The sequence below is a fragment of the Passer domesticus genome, chromosome 3 (assembly GCF_036417665.1).
Source record: "Passer domesticus isolate bPasDom1 chromosome 3, bPasDom1.hap1, whole genome shotgun sequence".
In the NCBI taxonomy this organism is placed as follows: Eukaryota; Metazoa; Chordata; class Aves; order Passeriformes; family Passeridae; genus Passer; species Passer domesticus.
This window is the reverse complement of record NC_087476.1, coordinates 88253623-88276507: the sequence shown is the minus strand read 5'-3', so window position 1 is coordinate 88276507 and position 22885 is coordinate 88253623. Positions and strand designations below refer to the sequence as shown.

Genomic DNA, 22885 nt, shown 5'->3' with positions numbered 1-22885 from the left:
AGGATTATCTGGAAATTGCCAAATTAGGAAATATGGTTTCCTGGATGGAGAGAGAAGGGTAAACCATATCTGCCCCAGACAAAGACTGAAGGGAAAGGGAAAAAAAAAAGAAGTATCAGTTGAGTAAAGAAATCTGTCACAGATATTTCAGTAGATCAGGACTCTGACTATGTATCAGAGAAGAGAAGCCCTGATCAAGTCACATGCCCTTTACTACAGAAGATAAGATCAAAAGGTTTCAAAGGAAACTGATGGTGACAGTTCCTTCATTTGTATGCAATGTGACATACCAGATCCAAACTGTTGGCTACTTTTTGAACTATTTGTCAGGGGAGAGAAATTATTATTTTCTTTTATATTTTACTTTCAAGAACTTTTAGTCATTTGGGGGTTCTCCCCCCTGCTCTGTTTTATTTTTCAGCCAGGATTCAAACGTTCACCTTTGATGTAATATTTTTGCTGCACATTAAAATAGCTATGCCAAGCTTCAGAAGGACAATTAAATACAGACAATGAAAAGGATTACATCACTTCAAACATGTATTTTAATAAAATAATTCTAAAGAAACATCCCTGGTGATGATTATTTTCTTTTCCCTGTATCTTCTATTTTACTCTTTCCATGTGTTTGCAACAATTCAAATTATTGCCAGGCTAGCAGCTGTAGTTGACTCAAAGCCATCAGCTTGCATACCAGCAGAAGTATTTCTCCCTGTTTCTCACTGCTTCTGACAAGAAAAGTGTTAAATATAAGATCACAAGTTGCTTGTATAGCCAATAGGCTGTATAACAGTTATATTCACATGGCAGATAAGTAAATGGGGGACTTGTAACTAGCTCAGCTTCTCCAGGGCCCAGACCTGATGGGCTTCAGCCCAGAATTCCCCAGCAATGTGCAAAATCTGCAGTTGCTCATTACATGTTAGCAAACTTGCTCTAAAACCATGCCCTTCTTTCCAAAAAAGGGTACCAAACACCTCGTCAAAGTTCATCTGTGGCACTCAGTATTCATGAGCCAGTGATATGTGTAAGGTAATAATATTCTCCCCAAAGTGTTGTGAAACATTCAGAAACTGCAGTAGCTGCAGCCACGAAAGTATCTGAGACAGCCAGACATGAAAAAAAAATATGTTGCAGTCTCCTGGGTGAAGGAGAAGGTACTCAAATCACAGAAAAGCAATACAACATTCACTTCTAGCTCTGGTACAGCACAATACATCACATTTTAAAGTTGCAGCATTTGGTTTCAAATAAGACAAACATTTAAAATGTTTCAAGCTCTTATATAAATCCTTGAGAATCCTGGAATCATGGTAATAAACGATGCTGAATTTAAGGACTCAAGTCTAAGCCCCTTTAAACACAGCAGGGGAAAGGAATAGCTCTTCCAACAATATTTTTCTCAGTCAGGCCAAATATTTTTGAAGCAAATTGTTTGGAATACACAGCTTATGTGTACGAGTCTATTGAGAGCTTACACAGATATTTATAGAGAAATTACTGCAGTACACAGATTTAGAGTCACTTAGAAAGTGTTAAAAAGCATATGACAATACCTTGAGTGCATTAAGCTGCTGTCAGAAACTCCTGTCAGTGAAGTTTTTTCTCATCATCACCTGCTCTCTGTCCATGCAGCCCAGACCTTCCTCGGGGCTGTTGTGACATCCCTTGTAGAACAGTGAGAGAAAAAGAGCTGCACCTTCCCCACCAGGTTCCCAGCTCCCCAGCCAGCCCTCAGGGCTCCTGCTCCAGCCCTGCTTTCCCAGAGCTGCAGCTGCAGTCCATCTGCATCTCCTCCTCTGACACACACCGGAGCAAACATGCCCACAGTTTCCCTTGCTACTGTACCAAAGCCTTGTGATTCATTCTTTTTATGTTCTTGAAGCAACATAAATCACAAAATCCAAAATCCACATGAGGAAGTCACTCTGGTGTGACCCAGCACTCACCTCTCCCACCTGCGCTGACCTGAAGACCACTGCACGAGGAAATACTTTACCAAGTGATTTTCCCTTCCTCCCTGTGGGTAAATTCTAGCTCTGAATTTCAAAAGCTGCCACTAACATACAAAAAGCTGGAATAAATCCCTCTCCTGGACATGCAAACACGCTCAGTTTCATGTGACTTGCAGCTAGCCTGAAGAGCTTGCACCCTGCCCCACACATCACTAGCTGGTTGTGCAACAAGACCATGTTTCATAGGCACAGCCCTGCAGCAAGCAGCCCTGGTTGCAAAACACCCCATAATTGACATTCTAACCCACATTATCTGCCATGTACTTGCAAGGTGCCCACTAGGGGCAAACCTAGTACACACCAAACCTTCAGGAGAAATAGAAATTGAAAATGCAAACTCAGACTGGGCATCACAGACTGGTATGGATTTAATATTCCTGACACATCCATAGGGAATATAAAACCTAAAGAACAGAGTAAAGAAATCCCATAGGCATAAAAAAATACATACACATATATGTATACACACAGATATAGCAGTCTTACCACCCAATTTCTGACACCAAACTCAAATAGCGAAGCTATTCTTCCTTGGCAGATATAGCAGTCTTACCACCCAATTTCTGACACCAAACTCAAATAGCGAAGCTATTCTTCCTTGGCTCTCTCAGCAGAGAGGAACAACACAGCAAGAAATCACCTTTTCCAGAGGTGTTCAAGAGTTAAAGCCTGGAGAAGGTGGCCCCTTGAAGTGGCTACTGACCTGCATTAGGAGTCTGACAGGTATAGGGAGCTCTTCTCACACTCTCAGCAGGTGGCCCAGCCTTGAGCAGACTGAAGTGGATGCTGGTTCACTTGAGTACACAGGGCCCTAAGTAACTAAAATTCATCTGCTTGCTGAAACTGTCCCTGCTACAGAATAACAACTTCCAGAGGCAGACAGGCTTTCAGTTATCATTAACCAAGTCAGCCATTCAGGGTCAACTGCAGCTAGGTATGAATCAGCACGACCTGGCTTTTAAAGTAGGTGTTAAAACCCAGGTGAAACTCATCCCCTCCTTCCCCAGGTGCTAAGCAAACCACCGGTTTACCCCTGTGCTGCTGGGTGGGCTTGTGGCTTCTGCCAAAGATGTGGTGAAAGTGATGACTGCAACTGGGAAAGACTGGATACACCTTCCCCCATGGCAACACAGGCATGAGGGGTAGCTCACTTTGTATTTCCCAGCAAGGCCACTGGGTTTTCTCCCCTGTGTAGGTGTTGTGTGTTTGTTCCATGCCCAGGAGATGGAACAATTAAGATGTGCTCAATACCCTTCTGCTGCCCACTCAGTGTAACACCTTAGTCATCAAATTGTCCTATTGTGCTGCTCAATACTTTCTATAACAGTAGGAATATGAGAGTATGTCCAAAGATAGCAATGAACACACAAGGTAATTATTTTTAAGCTTGCTAATCACAATCAATAGTTTCTTAGCAAAAACTGATGAGCTGGAGTTGGCTCCTATTTTTAACCAATAAGAGATGCAGTCAAGACTTGAATTACACCATCGGGCAAGTCTCCAAACTCCTAATGACTGCCAGCCAAGAGAAGGATGGGTCCTTGGTGGGTCGTACTCCCTTCCCGAGCACGGTATCAAGCATTTTTTCCGTAGACTATGAAGCCAGAAGTGAGTTGTAACTGCTGGATGACTTCACCGAAAACACCACACAAGAATCTAACTCCATACATCAAAAAGGAGTCATACAATTCTTAAAAAGCCTGAGGATGTTTACTTGAAGAGTTTGAAGTTTTGTAGCTGTCATATAAAAGATAAAATCCTCATAGAATAGCGCCATGTGCCTTCCAGGGGTGTACAATTAGGAACAGATGAATACAAGTTGAAAACTCATTATAAAGCACACACCCTCTCCCTATTTTGGTAGGATTTTCCTTAAACTAATATTTCTAATGTTTTGCTATCCCTTGACTTTTTTTTTTTTAATTTCTAAAGCCCTAAATTTCTTTGTTGCTTTTGGGAAATTTCTCAATTCTCTGCCACTCTCAGGAAGGTGTTATCTCCCCTACAAAAGAACCTAAAATAATTCCCAACATTCAGTACTGCAGCAATAATTCCCTCTTAGAAGAAGGAACATGTTTTCATTTGTTTTGTTTCTTCTCTCCACTGATTAAAAGCAACAATGAGTCCAAAGGAATAGTACAATACCATCAAGTAATTGTTGCCTCTCACAACAAATGTGAAGGGGATCAGGAAACACACCCACCCTTGATTACTGGGAAAATATCAGGGATAGAAGATGTCAGCAGGGGCAACTAATTCTGTTCATCAGTTTACACAGACGAAGGTAAGAGAGACCAGCACCAGCCCTCCATTCATTAGCTGTATGGAATTACAGTGGTTTGGGGGTGGCAGAATTACACAAGGAATTAATAATCCCTTCATCTTCCTGCCATAGTACCTCCAGTTTGGGATATTTTCAACTTTGGTTCTGGTGTCTGCTGCTGGATGAAAATGGCTGAGTGATGAAGGCCTCTATGAGGTGTGCAGACGGGTCGGCACCTCTCAAGGAGGGACAGCAGCCCAGTGGTACAAGAACATGGCTTGGCCATTCCATAATTTCCAGACATCTAAAATGATCACTGCTTTCTGTGCTAGAAAGAGTGACACTGCTGTCTGTACTCAATGGAGGTTTTTGAAGCCTCCTCCCAAACATTATATGCAGTGTCAGTGTTTATTAAAGATAACTAATGCCCTAACACTTTATTTACTTCTGTTTATTGCTATTTTAGCAAGAGTCACCAGAGAGTAGCTATGCTTCTGGTCCACCAGGGTTCTTTAATCACTGTTAGTAGGTAAAATCATGTGTGACAACTAATCCAAAAAGCAGATTATATTTATTTTGGCTACAGTGGCTTGCAATTCGTTAAAATCAACAAAGCCTTTTCATTAGCCCCCTGCTGATGTCCTAAAACCAGATATTTCAAGGGTCTCAAAGCACAGAGCTACACACGTGCAGTAAAGCTGGGACTCACAGACTTGCCGTTGCCATATGTACCGTAAAATCTTATTAAAAACAACAGCAAACTTCTTATTTTCTTTCATAAGAGGGCTTAATTTATGATCTCAAATTCCAAAATTAAAATCTTAGAGTCAGGACTTCTTAAATTTCAAGAAGTATAGGTGAATAAAAAATAAAGTCATCAGTTAATTACTTGCTCAGGGTTGTGTGTTGTAAAAAAAAGCTGTTGCAACACTGTAAGGAGTGAGATTACAGGTTCAGCAAGTCTAAATATTAGCCTACATGCTTGCTGAGCCTCCTACATCCTGGAACCACATTTGAATAATTGAATTTCTAGTTAACAGTGATCGTCTCATTCTCATTCTTTGTGATATCATGTCTCTGGCCATGATCTCCTGATGACAGTGCCTCAGACCCATGACCATGAAGACATACGCTTGGAATCACAGAGGATCAGAATAGATCTACACAAAAGTTACAGGGCTCCCTCTCTTCTCCAACCTCACTACTCTTCAAACAGTGCCAGGAAGTTCACAAACCCAAAAGAAGCCTTACCATAACCACCAAGGGCCAGCATTCAAATAAAATAGGAAATCAGTGAATTAGAAGGCCACATAATTTATATATATATATATATATATACACTGATTTGCATCAGTGAAGTTTTTCCTCTCTTGTTCTGAATTTACTGAGTGACATGCATGCTTTTGGTCACTACCCTTTCACCCTCTTTCAGAGAAGTGACTTAAGACCCTTGCCACTCTGAAAAAAGCTACTCCTGACCTCCACTGCATGAGTCGTATTTATTTCCCACAGCTGGATGTAGATGTGGATCTGCTTTGCAAATTTTCATGTGTACTGCTGAAGTGGAGTCCTTGTTTGTCCCCCTAAGCACAATCTTGAACGTTGTCAAGGCCGATTATTAGACATCACTTCATACCAGCCCTTTCCAAATCTGCGGATCTCCAGTGGTTTAGAGGGAAGCCGAGAGCAGTCCTTTAGTGAGAGAACCATTCCTAAATACCCAAACCAGCATGGTGCCAGGCTGCCCCTGAGACAGGAGGGTCATTTCATCTCCCTCAGTGCCACTGTCCTCCAGCTGGCTGCAGCCTCTCCAAGTTCACACACTGAACACAAGCTGGCTGCTGAAGCAGAGAATAAAATCCAGACTAGAAGGAAAACCAAGATACAAAGCTTTTCTCCAGTGGCTAATCAGAGTTCTGTCCACAGGGAAAACTGAGCCCCATCTGACATACAACTTACTGTTTTGGCTCTCCATAATTAAAACTATTGTTGCCATGGCAATACAAAGGCTGCTGAAAATACACACACAGCTCGTGTCATGCCTCTTTGGTGATACAATTTGTTGTCCCAGTCTGGCTTGTGCCAGGATGGAACAAAACGTGACTCGGAAATAGTTGACTTGACGAGGTTTGTTATTTAGGAATCAGACATTGTGTGAGCTGTGAGACCACTTTCTCAGGCTCCCTAACATGACCACTAATCCTGTTAAAGTCAATAGCAGTTTTAAAGATAATTTCAAAGAGAAGAGTTCTGATCCTACACTACTAAATTTCTCAAAGCACTATAAGGAAAGAAATTTTTTTAAAAGTACAGAGAATGATAAAGAACCAACCAGAAGGATTAATATGCATATTCTTAAAAGTAGATACAAAATTAAAATGCAAAAACCTGATTATAGCTTCAATACCACAAACACACCGGGTATGGTTAGCATTTGTTTATTAATCTGAAACTGTGATCTCCACTGGGCATGTTTTAATCAAGTATAATTTACAGGTCACTCAATGACCTCTGAACAGCGGCAAGTAATCTCCTACTGAAGAAATATCATCAAACATAACTCTTTCTGTAGATACACACCTATATAGGCATAACCCACACAGACACATCAACAAGTTTTTTATAGGATGGGACAACAATTTTAGTTTTGCAACTTGCAATCCAGTTATGTGAAAATCTCTAATAGGATTCCTGAGGTGCACAAGAGCTTAGTCATGTGGAAAACTTACAGGTGCAACTGTGACTTTTAAGGACTTGTATGGGAATATCTGCTACAACAAAAAGGTGAGTTGCATAGACTTAGGTAAAAATCCCATTGATGCCAATGTCTGTTGACAACAGTCAGAGTTTTGTTTATTTCTGGACTGGAAATCTTCATATGGCTCAAGCACAAACCAAGAGAGATGGCTGTGGGCTGGAAGGTAGACCAAGGAGGGGTGAGATCCAGGAGAGCCACCCAAGCAAGGAGGCAGCCACTTCTTTTATCATCTGGGTTATTATGGCTCTTATATTTCTGCAAAGCAAAATACTATCTATTATACAAATCCCAGCAGAAAGTTTGTGTGCAAATGCTTCAGCTGCCATGTGGCCGCTGTAAGATCAATTATAGATACGGGGATGGATCATGGAAGATCTCTGGGACAACCAGGGTAAAGCAGGAAGACAGAGTAGGGAGTGTAGAAAAAGGGTGTTCAGCAATGACATCTAGGGAGAGGGTCTGGGAACACCTGCTTCAGAGAAATGACACCACATGGACACTCTCTTCTCAGAGAGCAGCAAAAGAAATCTGCACAGCTCCCTGAGGAACAGATGCAGCACCAAAATTCAAACAGGACAATCCAGGGGATGCCTTAAAGGCAGACGGTGATCGGTGTCATGATGGTGTAGGTATATGTAACAGCAATACAAAAATTCAAAACTTATTGCTTTACCCCAACTGTTTTCCCCAAAGAAAGAGGAGGGGTAAAACAAAAAGGCATCATAGCAGTTGGACACATCATTTTATACACTCGTGGATAGAGCTCAGATACTCTGGTTATTAGCACATGATAAAATTCTATAAAAAACATGTGAGGCTATGGAAAAAGAAGAGGAGGAAAAACTAATGGGCCAGAAGAACAATAAACTGCCAGATGGGAGGTCCCAGTTCAAGAAGAATTTGGAGGAATGGAGAGATGTATTCTTGGAAGAGGAAGGGTACATCAGGTAGCTGAAATATTGAGTTTCCAGGAAAGAGGGGAGAGTATTAATGACAGTGCAGCTGACGGTTTCAGCAGCTACCAATGAAATTATTTGCCCTTCTTTTTCAGCTGAAGAGGTGACAGTGTGGATATGGCAGCTGATTTACATACATCATCATAACTTCCACAGGAATATCAGATTTCTTTATAAGGACTTGTAGTACCAGCTTTGCAGGTCAGTGGCAATGTCTAACAGAGCCACTGGAGACGAAGGGTAAGATTCAGAGAGGCACTGAGGTGCCTGAAACAGGGCTTAACATGAATTTAATTGCCTAATTATAAAAAGATTCCAAAACCCCCTGCTTCAGTAACTCTAAATGCATCAGGGCTAACATTTATGACCACAAAGACCAGTGGAAATCAATTTCTGCTACCCTGGCAGCCATGTGCCTATCACCTCTCTAAGCTCACCCCACTGCGATCTGGATTCAGGTCTCTCGACACTGCCTGTGTCATGAAGGGGCCCAGACCCCAAGGTGAGCTTGGGCTTCTCTCATCACATGCCAAGAGTGCCCTCTTTCCTAAGCCCTGCTTTTTGCCAGTGCCTCTCCAATATGAAATACCCAAGTTCTGCCATAACAGCACACTGGCTTCTGTGCAAGGCATCTGTCATGAACCAGCCAGCTGACTGTACTCTGCTTTGATTCAGCCCACAGCAAAAAGAGGGTTTTTTTTTTTATTTTTTAGGGATTACCACACACTAAACTGAAGTAGATAAGGTGACCAAAGGGATAACTGCATACTGCCCCAGAGTTTCATTTCAGTTTGGGTGATGTTAGCACACCAAACACAAAACTGCTTTCAGGATTGGGCCCTGACTGTATGCCAACACTTGCCCAGCATGAGGAACAAGGAACAGGCACCAAGAAAGCTCCAGAACAGAATTTTCCAAGCTTGAGCCAGGTTTAGTAATATATCAAGACTTTAGAACATATAAAACAATCAAGGGACCAGCATGGTGTTTGATATTCTTTCCAGTCTGACTTTAATATGTTCTCACAATTTGCAGATGTCCCATCTATTTATGACATCCTTTATGGCATGTAGATTTTGTTACAACAAAAATTCAGGTTGTGGATTTTTGCCAGTGGCAAGCTGATGTTGTTCAGAGCAGCATTAAAATGCTATCATGCTGTTAGATTAAGCAACCTATTTTCTGTACTAGCACAGATTGTACTTTAGTTTCACCCTTATACCTACCAAATTGCTGTTTTTTGCAACATTTCTCTTTGAAGGTAGTTGCCAATCTCCAAACCAATGCTATTTTCACCAAATGAAAGAAGTTTGTAAAGGAGTACAATAAAAGTAGGAGCTGGACCTCTTTGCAAGAGTTTTTTGTATTAAAAAAATTATTAGAAAAAAAAATAAAGCAGTAAGGAAAAAAACAGTGAGTCATATTTCTTCTCTACTTTTAAGCAGGACTCCTACCAGGTGACTCACAAATATCGCCACGTGTGTTAATATGAAACAGGTTTTATAAAATAAGTAGCTGTGGTATGTACCCTGTACATATACCTGGTCCTAAACCTGCTAACATAACAACACCTAATGATTTAACACTTTTTCTCCCTTTGCTCCTATTTTTTAAGTTTCTCTTGAAAATCTCTCATCCCTCACCTCTTCTTCACCCTTTGTGCAATTCAGGGCATTTTCATCTGTAGTTCTTTAAAGGGAATAGTCCGTGATGGGGACACTGAGACCAGAAACAGATACAGTCCAATGCAGACACAGGCATTTCAGCTAGGGCACTTCTAGGACTTTAAATATAAATACTAAATAGGCTGGAGAAATAATAATAAAAAAAAACTGCAAAAAGAGACCAAACTACAAGAAACCAGTCACATCGACTAGCTGATTAGTTTGCCAGTGAGTGATTAGTCAGAAAGACTGGAATTAGTCAGTGAAGCCCTGTCTCCCATGAATAAAATGTGGGGAGGACACCCTTTCCCACCATCGGTGACAGATGATATCTGTTTTCTCCTTGGAGTTTGAATTTAAGAGCCACTGAAGCTCAGCAAGAGTATATTCTGGCTCAAATGAGCTGAAAATTGCATTCAATTTGAATTTCAAAACGAGAGAGGAGAAGAAGGAATGGGGGGAGAGGGAGGGAGCGAGCTCAGCAGGACCCATCATGCCAGGTCCCTCTTGCAGCAGGTCCAGCTGCACCCAGGCAGGCTGCAGAGCTGAAACGCAGGGCATGATGCAAAGAAAAGAGCATTGCTGGACAACAGCCCAGTTCCAGTTTAAAAATAAACGTTTTGCTGTCAGGATCAAAGCAAACTCTGCTTTTATGTATATTACAAGCTGTATGTTCAGAAGAAAAAGATTCTTCTGGTTACTTGAGGGGAGAGAGGCATTGGGAAGGTAGAGCTGGCCAGAGGGAAGGGCGGGTACCCAGCTTTCCCACTAGAAAATCCTCAATAATTCAGACTAATCTGAAAGTTCTTGCCATCCCCCTTGCACAGAGTATATACACTGAATGCATGCACTGAACTTTCCTTAACGTAAGGTTCATTTAAGGTTACATTTTTTAGCATGGGGTGGGGTAACATTTAATTTATGTCTTTGTGGGTGAAGGGATTATTTCCCCTTCCCTTTGTGCATTAAATTTGCAGTTATATCTGATGACACTGAAAGAAATGGAGTTACGCCTGCAACCCAAATATATCCTGCAATTTGATGGCATGATAGCTGTTGGTCTCTTTAATGCAACTGATAATGTTCAATAGCCAATATAAAAATGATAACATACCAAATCAAGAGATTCTTCAGCAAATTTCTTACCGACTTCAGTGTGCAATTTGACCCAAGAGTCTGGAGTAGTAATAAAATAATTACAATTAATCATGAGAAATAATTAATAACTTAAGGACTAAACTATGTCCATTTATACATTCAGGATCAGCATTTTCAATGTACCCTTGAGAGGCTTTTAGCTTCCCTTCCTAAACAGAATGCTTGCAATAGCATTTAGAACTGGAGAGTTAAGCTATCAGAAACTGGCAACTAATTTGGTTCATGGTATTTTTATGTGGCATTATTTTCACAGATAGAAGGATCCCTATTACACCAATAACCCACTCATATCCTCTGATGCAGCTGATATTTCAAAGCACAATGTTTTTATCACAAGTTTTTCCTCTTTTTTCCAAGTAAGGGTTTTTTGCTTTGATAAATCAGTACATTGCCAGCTTTACACACGTAGATGATGTGAGTCAGGATTCAAATCCAAAAGAGAAAAAAAACCCAAAACATGAGGTCAATTTTCCTGGCCATTGCATTAAATAAAAGCTCCCAGGCAACATAGTCAAGCACACACTATTAGATATACCTCGGTATGCCGTGCCTTCAGCAAGGCTTAGATTTCCCTCTATGGCTAAAGACTGTATTAACACCCAAAGTGAACTACTGCTGCTTTTAAGCTTTTCCAATCACCAAATTAATTCTTAACCTGTTCTTTTGGCAGATAAAGAGACAACTGGAACACCTCTAAATTCTGTTTGCAAACTTTGCACCACACAGAAGTTTCCAAATACTGCAGGCACTTGGATAAAAATGTGTAAGCACTCATGACCACTTGAAGAAGACCCTACACCTCTTTGTGCACCACACTGGTCAGAGGAACTACTCAGAGTACAGGGCACTTTATAGATATCCAAATATGCAATTGTATGTCTCACTCTGGAAGACATTTTTGGATACTATTGTTTCAAGTTTCACTCTTGCATTGCCTTCTTTCTGCCTTGATTGTAACACCGCAGAAATACCGATCTCCCATCTCCATGCTGTCCCCTCATATGCTCTGATTTTCTTAAATGCACACTCCAGAGGTTCATTTCTGGAGGGGAAAAGGAGAAATACACAGATCTGTCTCTATCACTCTGTTTCTCAAAGAAAGCTTTCTCTGAAATCAGACTATCTGCCATGCTTACTTTACAATGCTTCCTTCACTGATGATGATACTCACTTTACAGGAGGGAGAACAATAAATATGCAAAATACATGGCACATTCCTGACAGATCAATCTTCATACTGGAGCTTTCAGATCTAACACTACTAATAAGAAACAATAAGAGCATTTGCCTGATGACAGCATTGTACTAAGCAGCACCATGGCTTGCAGACCAGAGCCAAGCCACGTCCAGTCCGCTGTGGTCCATCTGCACCTACTCATGTGGACATGCCCCTGATGGTGCTCTGCTCTTCCAGCTGGGAAGGCCCTGACTGATCCTGCTGTGGCTGTCGGCACTCAAACTGCTCTGCGGCCGGAGCGCCGTTAGCGGGCAGTGAGGAATGCCGGGCCAGCATGGGTGACAAGCATGGCATCAGAGGAAATACTTGGCAATTTCTCCAAGGTATGGGACACTAGAGTAGTTTAGCTGAACAGCATGTGTGCCCTCATAAGGCTGCAAGGTCAAGAAGACCTTATGTTATTTATTAGGTGAGTGCTGGTTTCATGCACTAAAATATTGCATTAAGATGTGACCTGCAGGAGGACTTGCCTGCTTGGGAAAAAAATTAAAGTTGCCTATTTTTTTCTATAAGTCCCTTTTATAGTTGAACATCACTTATTCAACATTGCGTAATTACCATTATGAAACATGGATATACCTCACAAAGAAAACCTAAGAGGGGTAACAATTTCACACAGAAGCCACCTTCTGAAACTTTTCTTCAGTCCTTTAACTCACTGCTAACTAAACTGGGGAGGCATGAAGCCATGTGGTCTGCAAACCAGAGTATGAATGCAAAATTCACTAGATGTAAACTCTGCCACTGTTTTATTCAATGCAGTATTTTACTCCAAACATGTTTTTACTGAAGCAATATTTGGTGTAAGAACAGCCTGCCTCTCAAAGCCAAGACAGAAAAAGGAGAAAAATATTGCTGGGTTTTCTTGTTGTTGATTTGGACCACAGTGATTTTTGAGTAACTGAAAAGGTAAATTATAAAGGGTGTATCTTCATAGATCACATCAAAGAGCTTTGGCAAATCCATGCTGTCCAGGAAAATTACTTATTCACTGGAAACAACACTACTCTCAGAGATGGCATGCCAAAACCTGCAAACAACCACCACTGTGGAAAACACTGCCCCAGGGGTGCCCTGTGAAGAGGACATCCCTAGCAAAGAGGAGTGGGATACACACAAGTCTCCCCAGCGCCTCTCTTGGTACCGATTCCAACCTCAGCCTGTTAAGGTCCATCCCTGGTTGTCATGGCACAAGGTTGCTGATGATTTATTAAGAGCTCTTAGCTCCGTCAGACAGTTTACAATTAACAGCTTCTCCTTTTCTTAAATAAAAATAAATACATAAATGAAATCAGAGCTGCTAAGTGCTGGGTGTACCCAAATGACATCATCAGCAACTGCCAGTCACACAGGCTGCAAAAATAAATAAGGGATGGGGGCGGGGGGAGCAGAGGGGGAGGCAGGGTATTTACTCAATCAGTACCTATTTTTGAATTTCCTTCAAGCTGGCTTGGACCAAGAGCCATCAATTATTTAAAAGAAGTAACATGATGCTTCCTTTGTTGAGGCAAATCTGCAAGCAGACCCCAAGAGAGAATAAAAAATGAATTAGGCAGAATTTATTAGTGCGCTTGAAGAAAACAGATTCAGCTATCAGAGCTGACTGTGCTTTTAAAAATAGTGTATTTCTGCCCATGAACAACAGTTTCTGTCTTTCTCCCATACCCCAATGGATCCTCAATAATCTTACCTCTCCCCGATCCTTATGCTTTCTTTTTTTCTTTTTCAAGAGGGCATAACACTGAAAGAGGCATCAATCACTCCTTAAACTTCTTCCTTCTTTTCTGACTTGACTTGATGTATTGTCTTCATTTAAATTACAAATATACTAATCTAAAACACTGTTTACCAAGCAGCATATTAAATGAAAGATGCAAGAAATTGCATCACTCACATTTTAAAAATGGCTTTAGACTCAGGGACACATAAAAACAATGAGACAGGATGATCTGCCTTGGTTGCTATATTTCAATCCTAGCAAATGAGATTTGGTTCCAGTGGTTTTCTGCTCAGGACACTGCTAACCTCCAGTCGAGCACACCCTGCCAAAACCAGCACAAAAGGTCCTCCTTGGCACGTGTTGGTTGGGGTTTCTGCAACGCTCCAGGGATTTGTAGAGACCAAGGTCTCGGTCCCTGGGTCTGCACCTGGTCAGACTCCGAGTTCACACCTGAATCCCTCCAGGGCTGTGAGCAGGAGTCTGGCTGTGCCGGAGGCTGCGGCACAGACAGAAAGCAAGCAGAGGCTGATTCCAACCCAAGTGACAGCACCCGACTGCAGGAACTGTAACAGCAAAGGGAACACTTGCAGGACAAAAAAAACAAAAAAAGCACTGCCTTCATTCAAAGGCTCCCTGCTTCATCCTTCACACCAGGGAAACGATGCATTTAGATCATTTTGGGTGACCTTTTGTGGCGTCCAGCAGCTGGAAAGGGCAAATGCCGCTTTACGAAAACACGGAGCTCTCTTGCGCGTGATCGCAGCAGGGCGGAGAGGCTCAGCCTCCTCCCGGGGCTGGGGCTCCTTCCCCCGGGCCTCGGGTGGTCACCAGCAGCTGGGGGCCTCAGCTGAGGTACCCTTGCTTGCCCCTCCTCCCCTTGGAGGAGCTGGAGCCAAGGTTCTGACACTCCCCCCAGCACAGGGAGAGTACAAGGCGGTCACACTACAGCAGGGATGAGCCTCAGGAGTCGGATTTAGGCTGGCTCATTCTCCCCCTGCTCCAACCCCAACAAAGCCCATCACTTATTAGTTCATCTGAGGGCAGGGTGTGATTAAAACTGTGCTTAGTCCAAAAGCCAAGTAAGTTTGATAAGAACTGTAACATGGCCTCAAGAAGGATTTTCTCATGTCAAAGAAATTACTGGAACATTATTTATCAGCATATGCCTCAGAGAAACTGTTTGGAAACAGGGACCATTACTGACCAGATATGTTTGTGTTTCCTCAGGTCCACTCAGAGAGACCTTTTCACACATATGATCCTCGCGTCACCATAATGTGGATCATGAATTATAGACTCATAGATTAGTTTGGGTTGGAAGGGACATTTAAAAGTCATTGAGTCCAACCCCTCTGCAATGAGCAGGGACATCTTCAACCAGATCAAGCTGTTCACAGCCCCATCCAATCTGACCTTGAATGTTTTCAGGGATGGGGCATCTACCACATCCCTGGGCAGCTCCTTCCAGTGTTTATCCGCCCACATTGCAAAAACTTTATTCTTTGTGTCTCATTGAAAGGGACCCTCTTTTAGTTTTAAGCCATTACTCCTTGTCCTATCACACAACACCTTGCTAAAAGGTTTGTCTATCTTTTTTAAAGGCCCCCTTCAGTCCTGAAACGTGCTGTAAGATCTGCCTGGAGTTTCCTCTTCTCTAGGCTAACAACCACAACTCTCTCATCTTGTCCTCACAGGAGAGGTGCTCCAGATCCCTGATCATTTTGTGGCTCTTCTCTAGACTCACTCCAGCAGGTCCATGTCTTTCCTATGCTGAGGATCCCAGAGCTGGATGCGGTACTACAAGTGGGACAGAATCCTCACCCTTGCTCTGCCAGCCACGCTGCCCTGGATGCAGCCCAGGATGCAGTTGGCATTCTGGGCTGCAAGCAATGCACCAAAGAGGCTGAGAGCTTGAATATAGGATTGCTGGCTGTCATGTTACCCTTTTACAATTAGCAATGAGGGAGAATGAAAACAATGAGAAATATTTAAGCAGTTCTATAGAGGATTTTTTTAAAAGGAAAATATCTACAGTTAGCAGGGGGTGGTGATGACCACAGGGCAGAGCACTAAGCCCAGTTTATCCCACCGGGTGCTAGCAGTGGTATGACAACAGCCCCTGCTTCTCCCCATTTCCCACACTGTGTTCCACAGCAACCTCAGCACAAGCTGCAGTGGCTTCACTGTGAATGGCCTGGTCTTGCTAGTGAGCAAGAGTCTACACAAAAACAGTTCCTCATTCCTCAGACATTCGTGGAAACAACTGCACCAACGCTGGCTCACCCAGTACCCATGCAGTGCCCTGCAGGGATGCCCCAGCCCTCTGAGGGAACAAAGTTGCTCTAGACCTGCTCTTTTCCAAAGCATTGCTTTCAGGATGCTCTCTGAAAACTGTAACAATCTATTCCAACCACTTGAGTTCACAAAATCCCCACTGGCTTCTGATCTCACAGATTAATCCAGGATCTCTGTTGGCCTTTCACTAACCCAAACATGATTATGCATCATAAATCTAAATACATTCATGAATTTGCCTTTGAATAAATATTTTAAGGGTAGTATCAAGTTTCATAGTGTTCTGCTTCCATACATAGCAGCTTTCCTTTTTAACTTCTACCTCAGATGCCTTACTTAGGCAGAAGAAGAAAGAAAGAACTGCAAAGACCTAACTCAAGTGAACGAGAAAGCTGACACCAGGAGGTGCCAAGGCAACATCATTCCACTTCTCCTCCTCACCTCTTCCTCTCTGGCCGGTAACCACAAGATCCTGAATGCCAAACTTTGGAAAATATCCTTGCAGAGGTAACATCTGCTCCCTTGGCATACTTCTTGAGCAGTTCTATCGGCAGCTTTAGGTTTGTCCAAGTCTATCATATGACAAGAGTGCAGATGGGTTGCCTTGGATGCTTTGTCTTCCCAGATGACATTTTCCCTTTATTAACGTTTTATTCTAAGGAAAACATATGTACAAACTGTATGTGAAAGGTTGCATGTGCACACAATTTCACACCAGCGAGGGGTTTTCTCTAGCCTCTGTCTGTCTAGATTTTTTACTAGCATTTAGCTTGGATTCCTACAAGGCCCCTGACTTTTATTGAAGTCAGTATGTGGCATCAAGCAGATTAGGCCCTTACTGTGTGGATCTGCATTTCAACCAGCTATTCTTCCACACGCCGTAACTTTTCCCATCTGTGTTGATCTTTCTTTGGAAATTAGCACCTGAGTCCTCAGAATATTCGACGTGCAGGAAAGCGGCTCATTTCAAGTTAACTTCTGCTCCCCCTGAAATCAGTGGGAGTTTTGCCATTTATCCATCATTCAGATGAATAAGAGAGCTGTGACACAGTTGCTATACATACAGGTAGCAGTCCTTTTCCCTTGCTTTGGTAGTTTTATATCATCTTATCTTCTATATATTAATCACAGTCACAAATCTGAATATATGGGGGTGTTTTTTTAACTGTAAAGAAAACTACAGTTCAAATTAGCCAGTAAGCCACGAATTGTGACAGAATAAAAGCAAAGTATTCCAAGGGAAAGAAGGGTGAGGCATCTAATTAAATGGAGAAATACAGAACAAGGGGAGCGGGGGGGTGTTGGTGTTAAAAAGAAACCCTGGATTATCCAAACAGAATATTCCTAACTTTTTTCAAAGTTCTTGTGGTGAGAGTATTTGTTAGGATGTTTCATGAATACTGCATGAATGGCTTTAGAAGGTATGAAATGAAAGAAGTGCAATACTCTAAAATCAGGGTGCACTCTCAGAGTGTGGTTTAATACACTAATCTCTTATTTCCTGAGCAGATACAGGCACAGAGCTACAAAACTGCAAAGTACCTTCCCATTTATTGTAACATACACTTCCAACAGGGCTTAACATTTACTGACTGGTATTCAAAATCGACAAAATTCTTCCACCCTACAGTCAGGGAAAAGCTTGAGAAGGCCACAACTCACATCAGAAAAAAGACACCAAACATGGGCTCTGGTGGACCAAACTGAGAATTTCATTTCAGAGTATAAAAATCTGAAGAATACCCAGTATCAACAGCTAGAATCTATGAAAAATTATGAAACTGAGCTCTTCACTGGTATTTTCATCTGGACTAAGAATAGGGAACATTTGCTCCAACCTCTCTTTACAACAGCAGCTGCCAATCTCCTGAGTAGATGTATTATGAGGAAACACGATTGATGAAACTGAACAGTTATTTACCACTCCTTTAAAATGAGCCAGTGAACTGGTTAGGATTGAGTGAGGGTCTGGGGATTTGGGCACAACCACAGCATTGGAAAAAAACCCCAAAACCAACCAGTCCTGACTTCATAGATATTTCCAGATCTTTGTGCTGGTTCGCTCATGTTCACCTTCACTATCCTATTGACATAAAGCATCCCCTCTGATTATACCTCTTGTTCACCAGATAAAAACATGCTCACCAGAAAAGAAGATTTTAAAAGTCAAGTGCAGGAACTTCAGGAGGTCTACAGAGAGTGGATCATCTCATATTTCTTAATTTCAGGGGGATCTGTGCCTCTCAGGTCAACATAGGACATTCACACCCTTCAATGCTTACTCATCTCCAGTGAATAAATATGCCAAGGACCAAAACTCATATGAGAAAATCCTAAAGTCAGAATTAGTCAGTTTGACATGAGTATTAAATATTCTATGAGGGTATAACTTGGCTCACATAAGTGAGTAACTTAAACATCTGTTAAAGTGGACAAAATACTCTTTTAAAAAGGAATACTATGGCATGGTACTTAACATCCAAGTAAAGGAATTTCATTTGGTGTTCTTTACTATAGTATACATGCATCATAAACCTAGATAAACTTGTAATGCATATAATGCTTCTAACACAAAATATATTCATAAGTACACATTCACACTTTGCACACGTAATAAACATATCCACCTCAGATAAAACAGTTTATACTTTGAAGCACCTCTCATGAGGCCCACACTAATCCAAAATACATAATGCTTATGTAAGGTATCATCAAAGGAAACAATCACAGCTAATTTAGAAATGAGGAAAACAAGACAGCAAATAAACTCATCCATACTTGAACAGTGATTCTGTAGGAGTGCTGAGAATAAAGCCTAGAACTCTAAACCACAAAACATCATCCTTGTCATACTCAGCATGTGTAATGTAGCCAAAAATTACATAAACCCTTTTATGCCACAAACTGCAAGTAGAAATGTCAGCGCAAAAGACAGAGAATAATTAATTTTGCATTTCAGCAGATACTTTTTTTAGAAGTTGCATGTTGGATAGATTGTTATATGCAATCTTCAGAAATTTTCCTTTTCAGCTACACAGTGCATAGGGTTTTCTCTTGAGAATAGAGCTCAAGATCTCCAAGAAAGAAAAATTTGTGTTTCTGAGGTCCAGAGTGAGAACTCTGAGCTGATGCCTAAAATAAGGCAAAAAAATTAATTTTTCCTAACAATTAAAAACTTCTTAAATTATCTAACTGTCAGATGTTATTCTAAATTAAAAGTATGAGGGAAAAATAGATCAAATTTTATTACTTTCAGAATAGTCAAAATCAGAATTTTGATAACTGATGACCCCCTTGATCCTTCTTTCTTTAAACAAGGAAAGTTCTGCACACAGAAGCTTGCCATGCGTGCTTCAGTAGGAGAGGAGGAGCTATTAAATGTCTCCCTATCACTGGGAGACGCTTCAATTAAAGGAAGGTTTGGGGAAGTTAGCAGCTATGGTTGTAATTTCCAGATGTCTCAGAGACGTGAGAAGACCTCTAGTAAAAATCCAGAAGACTCCACATAAACCACACAAGGAACAAAGTGAAAGACCATAATGAATGATCAGTCTCAAACTACAGGTAACAGCCATTATGCCTGTTATTTAATATTTTTATTCATGAGGTTAGCATTATTACCAATAGTAATAACATGTATCTAATACACATGCAAACATTGGGTTTTTTAAACTGGAAAATTTGGCAATGCCACTAAATATTTAAATACCCTTTAGCACAAGGAATTTCAACAATAAGAACTATGAAGTACTGTTTGTACTCCCTGGTATGTATAAATACACTGTCAGCTCCCTGCATTTTCATTTAGCATCAGAAACAGCTTTCCAGGGAGTTAGATGCTGCTGTAAGTGTCAATATCAGTGTTACTATTTATAGTGCTATAAAATACATTTTGAGTTATACTGGTAAAGTTAAGCTTAGGTAGCACTTTTGGCATTAATACCTTAATATAGAAATATTGCTATAAATGTAGTTTACAATTTGGAACGTAAACACAAATTCAGTGTTACTAACAGATCACCTTCTAGATTGCATGAAAACACACTGCCAAAGTGTATTTTAAGCAATCCACAATGGAGCAAAATGCAATGATATAGATGTATTTAAATCTCCCATTTTTACACTGTCACTCAAAAACTTTTCTTCTTCCTTTTTTTCCCCCTAGTTATCGATCTCAAGAGCTTGTGATAGCATTTCAGTTGCTTCACTGAGCCATTTTTAGATTCTGCTTCTTTTTTTAAAAGCTAAATCAGGGCTCAAATGCTTCAATCAATTTAGCTTTTTCAATTAGAGAAGAAAGTTAAAAGAAAACCCTGAGACATGATAAACTACCAAATTTTAGCATCTAGGTTTTTTATGTTGTTTGTTATGTTGTTTTTTTTTTAATATCAATAGCATCCTTTTACATAATAATATCCTTGATGTCTATGGTTGGAATTCATAGCAGGATGGCTCCAGTAATTTTTACCAAGAGGCACAGTTTGAATTTACCACAGCCTGTTCAGGAAGCCACACATAGACAGTCAGGAATTCCTGATGCCCTCATAGCTGTGACCTCTGGCAACACCCTGCAGCAGCTCAGTGATTGCAGGGGAGAACACTATGAAATGCATGACCTTTTGCATCACTGCATGAAACAGAAGGAGTCTGAGACCTTTCTGAGAGCCAAAACCTCCAATCTCAAAAAAAATCTGTCACAGTCCCAGATTAAGCCTGATGCCCACTATCTGAACAGATTAAGCCATTTAAAATGGTACTTCAAAAAAGCCAGAGGCTGCTCCAAAGCAAATCAATATCAACAGAAATCAATGAGGTGCTGTGGAGGAGATTCAGACCGCTTGAGTCCTACCTAAGTGGAGAGACATCTCCAAAAAAATCAGAACATCTGGTTTTCACCATCAGATTTTCCTTCAGGTGATTTGATTATTCAGTGGTTCAGTTCCACTTGAGCAACGCTTGTTATATTGGGTTTAGAAAGACAAGTGTGCATGGGTTACACAGCAGTTGGCTGAAGTCCTAATCCTCACATTTTGCTCTGGCACTTACTTCAGACAGGTTACTTGACTTTTCCTCAGATATTTTTAGTACTCTAGGGAACAAGCAATCCACCTTACCTTGGACCAGACAACCTGCAATAGCTAATGAGAGAAAACTGAAAATTGAGACTAGCAGCTTGTGCTTTATTTCAGTCTTCCCTTCGGGTTTAATTCAGATGTTCATTTGATCAGTCATCATCCAGATCATTGGATCATATTTATCTTGACTTAACTACACATTTTTGTGAGTGCAGGGATGCAGCACACTTGAGTACAGACACCTGTAGTACAGGTATAAAAGAACATATAAGTTCAAGGGAAATGTTTCACAACATTGATTTAGTCATGCAAGACAAGTATTTGGAGAATTTGATAGAAGATAATAAACCATGGTTAAAATCCATTCTCTTAAATGTGATATTTTTATTACGTTTTTCTTTCTTTTCTTCAGTTGTAACCTGCACATATTTTTTTAGGTCCGTAATAGGCAGTCACTGCTGAAACAACTGGTAGGAGATAATCAGCAGATTTGAATAGTTGGGGTGATTGTCTGATTATTTAATCAAAACTGTTTTTAAGCACTTCATTAGGATTTTAATGGCAAATGGCAACACACAATTAATTAGAAAAACCTGCAGACACCAGAAATCTTGTCCTGAAACACTTGTATCCTGCACACATGCAATTCTGATCAGATGCCAATAGGAAGTGCAGATTGTTGTGCTCCATTTGTGGCTCAAGCTGCATCATTTAGGAACCAGTGGATCCCACAACTAAATGCCAGTATTGAAAGGATTGCACAGAGAATGAGCAGCAGTCACACCCAGCCATGAGCTAATGTAAATATCCAGGTGATGACCAAGTGGTATGGCCCTACTCATGGATCTTGGAGCTGTTCTGAACCTTACCATCATCACATCCCCCTTTCTGTGGAGGGGCCAGTGGGGAGTGGAGTGATATTTTCAATGCCACAGAGAGTCAGTGCTAGCAATAAGATTCCTGTTAACCTCATTATGACCACTTCTGTTATTGCATTAGTAACTGGTAATAGAGACAAAAGTAGGGAGAGGGAAGTTAGGCAGAACGAGAGCCCCTTTTTTGACAGCTAAGAAGGAAAAAGATATCAACTAATTTCTGAACAGACACCAGAACTAATTTGGGATATCTTGTACATGCTTGTTTTGTTTACTAGAAATTCATTTTGCTCCTTAATATAGTCACAGAGATCTGCACAAACACAAAGATAAAGCAAGGTCTTTACAAGCAGGATAAGGCACTCAGGGCACAAGTCCCACAAATAACTGGTCTCGCATCTATTCCTTGCAACGCTGAGGTTTTGCACTGCCCGTTTTTTTGTGCAGGTATGAGCACTTATTACTATAAACATATATTTTAAGAACAATAAGGAAGTGATGAATTGGCCACTTGCAGTTTTCTTGACAGCAAGGTGAAATGGTAGCTGTGGTGACCAGGGGATGTCCTGGTTCCTCCTCGCAGAGAGGTATTCAGCGCACGTAATAATTATTCATCCATCTCGTTCACACTAAAGGCATCAGCAATGCAATTTTAGCCTGATAATCAAGACCATATGACAAAAACCAAGGCCATTAGGGACCAATTTCAAGTATTCTCTGCAAGACAATGATTTTCCAACTGCACTTACATATGCTGAATAGTTACTTCTGCACGACCGCACCTGCTCTCATTTATGTAACCCTCCATCCTCTCCCCTTTTTTCTACCCCTTCTTTTCTTGTAATGCAAAGAAGGAAAGTTTCAAAGGG

General features: G+C 41.1%; 1 protein-coding gene across 22 annotated transcripts in view; it reads right to left on the bottom strand.

Moving 5' to 3' along the window:
- The window catches only part of ESRRG (estrogen related receptor gamma), a 389256-nt gene that overhangs the window by 276640 nt on the left and 89731 nt on the right, over positions 1 to 22885 (bottom strand). For 2 of the 22 annotated variants that reach the window (XM_064414209.1, XM_064414196.1), the window contains exons 1-2: positions 2719 to 2945; positions 1557 to 1667 (exon numbers count right to left, since the gene is read on the bottom strand). The exons of 17 other annotated variants lie outside the window; for them this stretch is intronic. Coding sequence is in view for 2 of the 5 variants with exons in the window: in XM_064414196.1 (XP_064270266.1) it covers positions 1557 to 1567 (11 nt within the window). In the remaining 3 variants the exon portion in view is untranslated. Of the gene's footprint in view, positions 1 to 1556; positions 1668 to 2718; positions 2946 to 10770; positions 10789 to 22885 lie in introns of those variants that run through there. 3 more of the 22 variants (XM_064414188.1, XM_064414210.1, XM_064414187.1) reach the window with 2 other exon arrangements.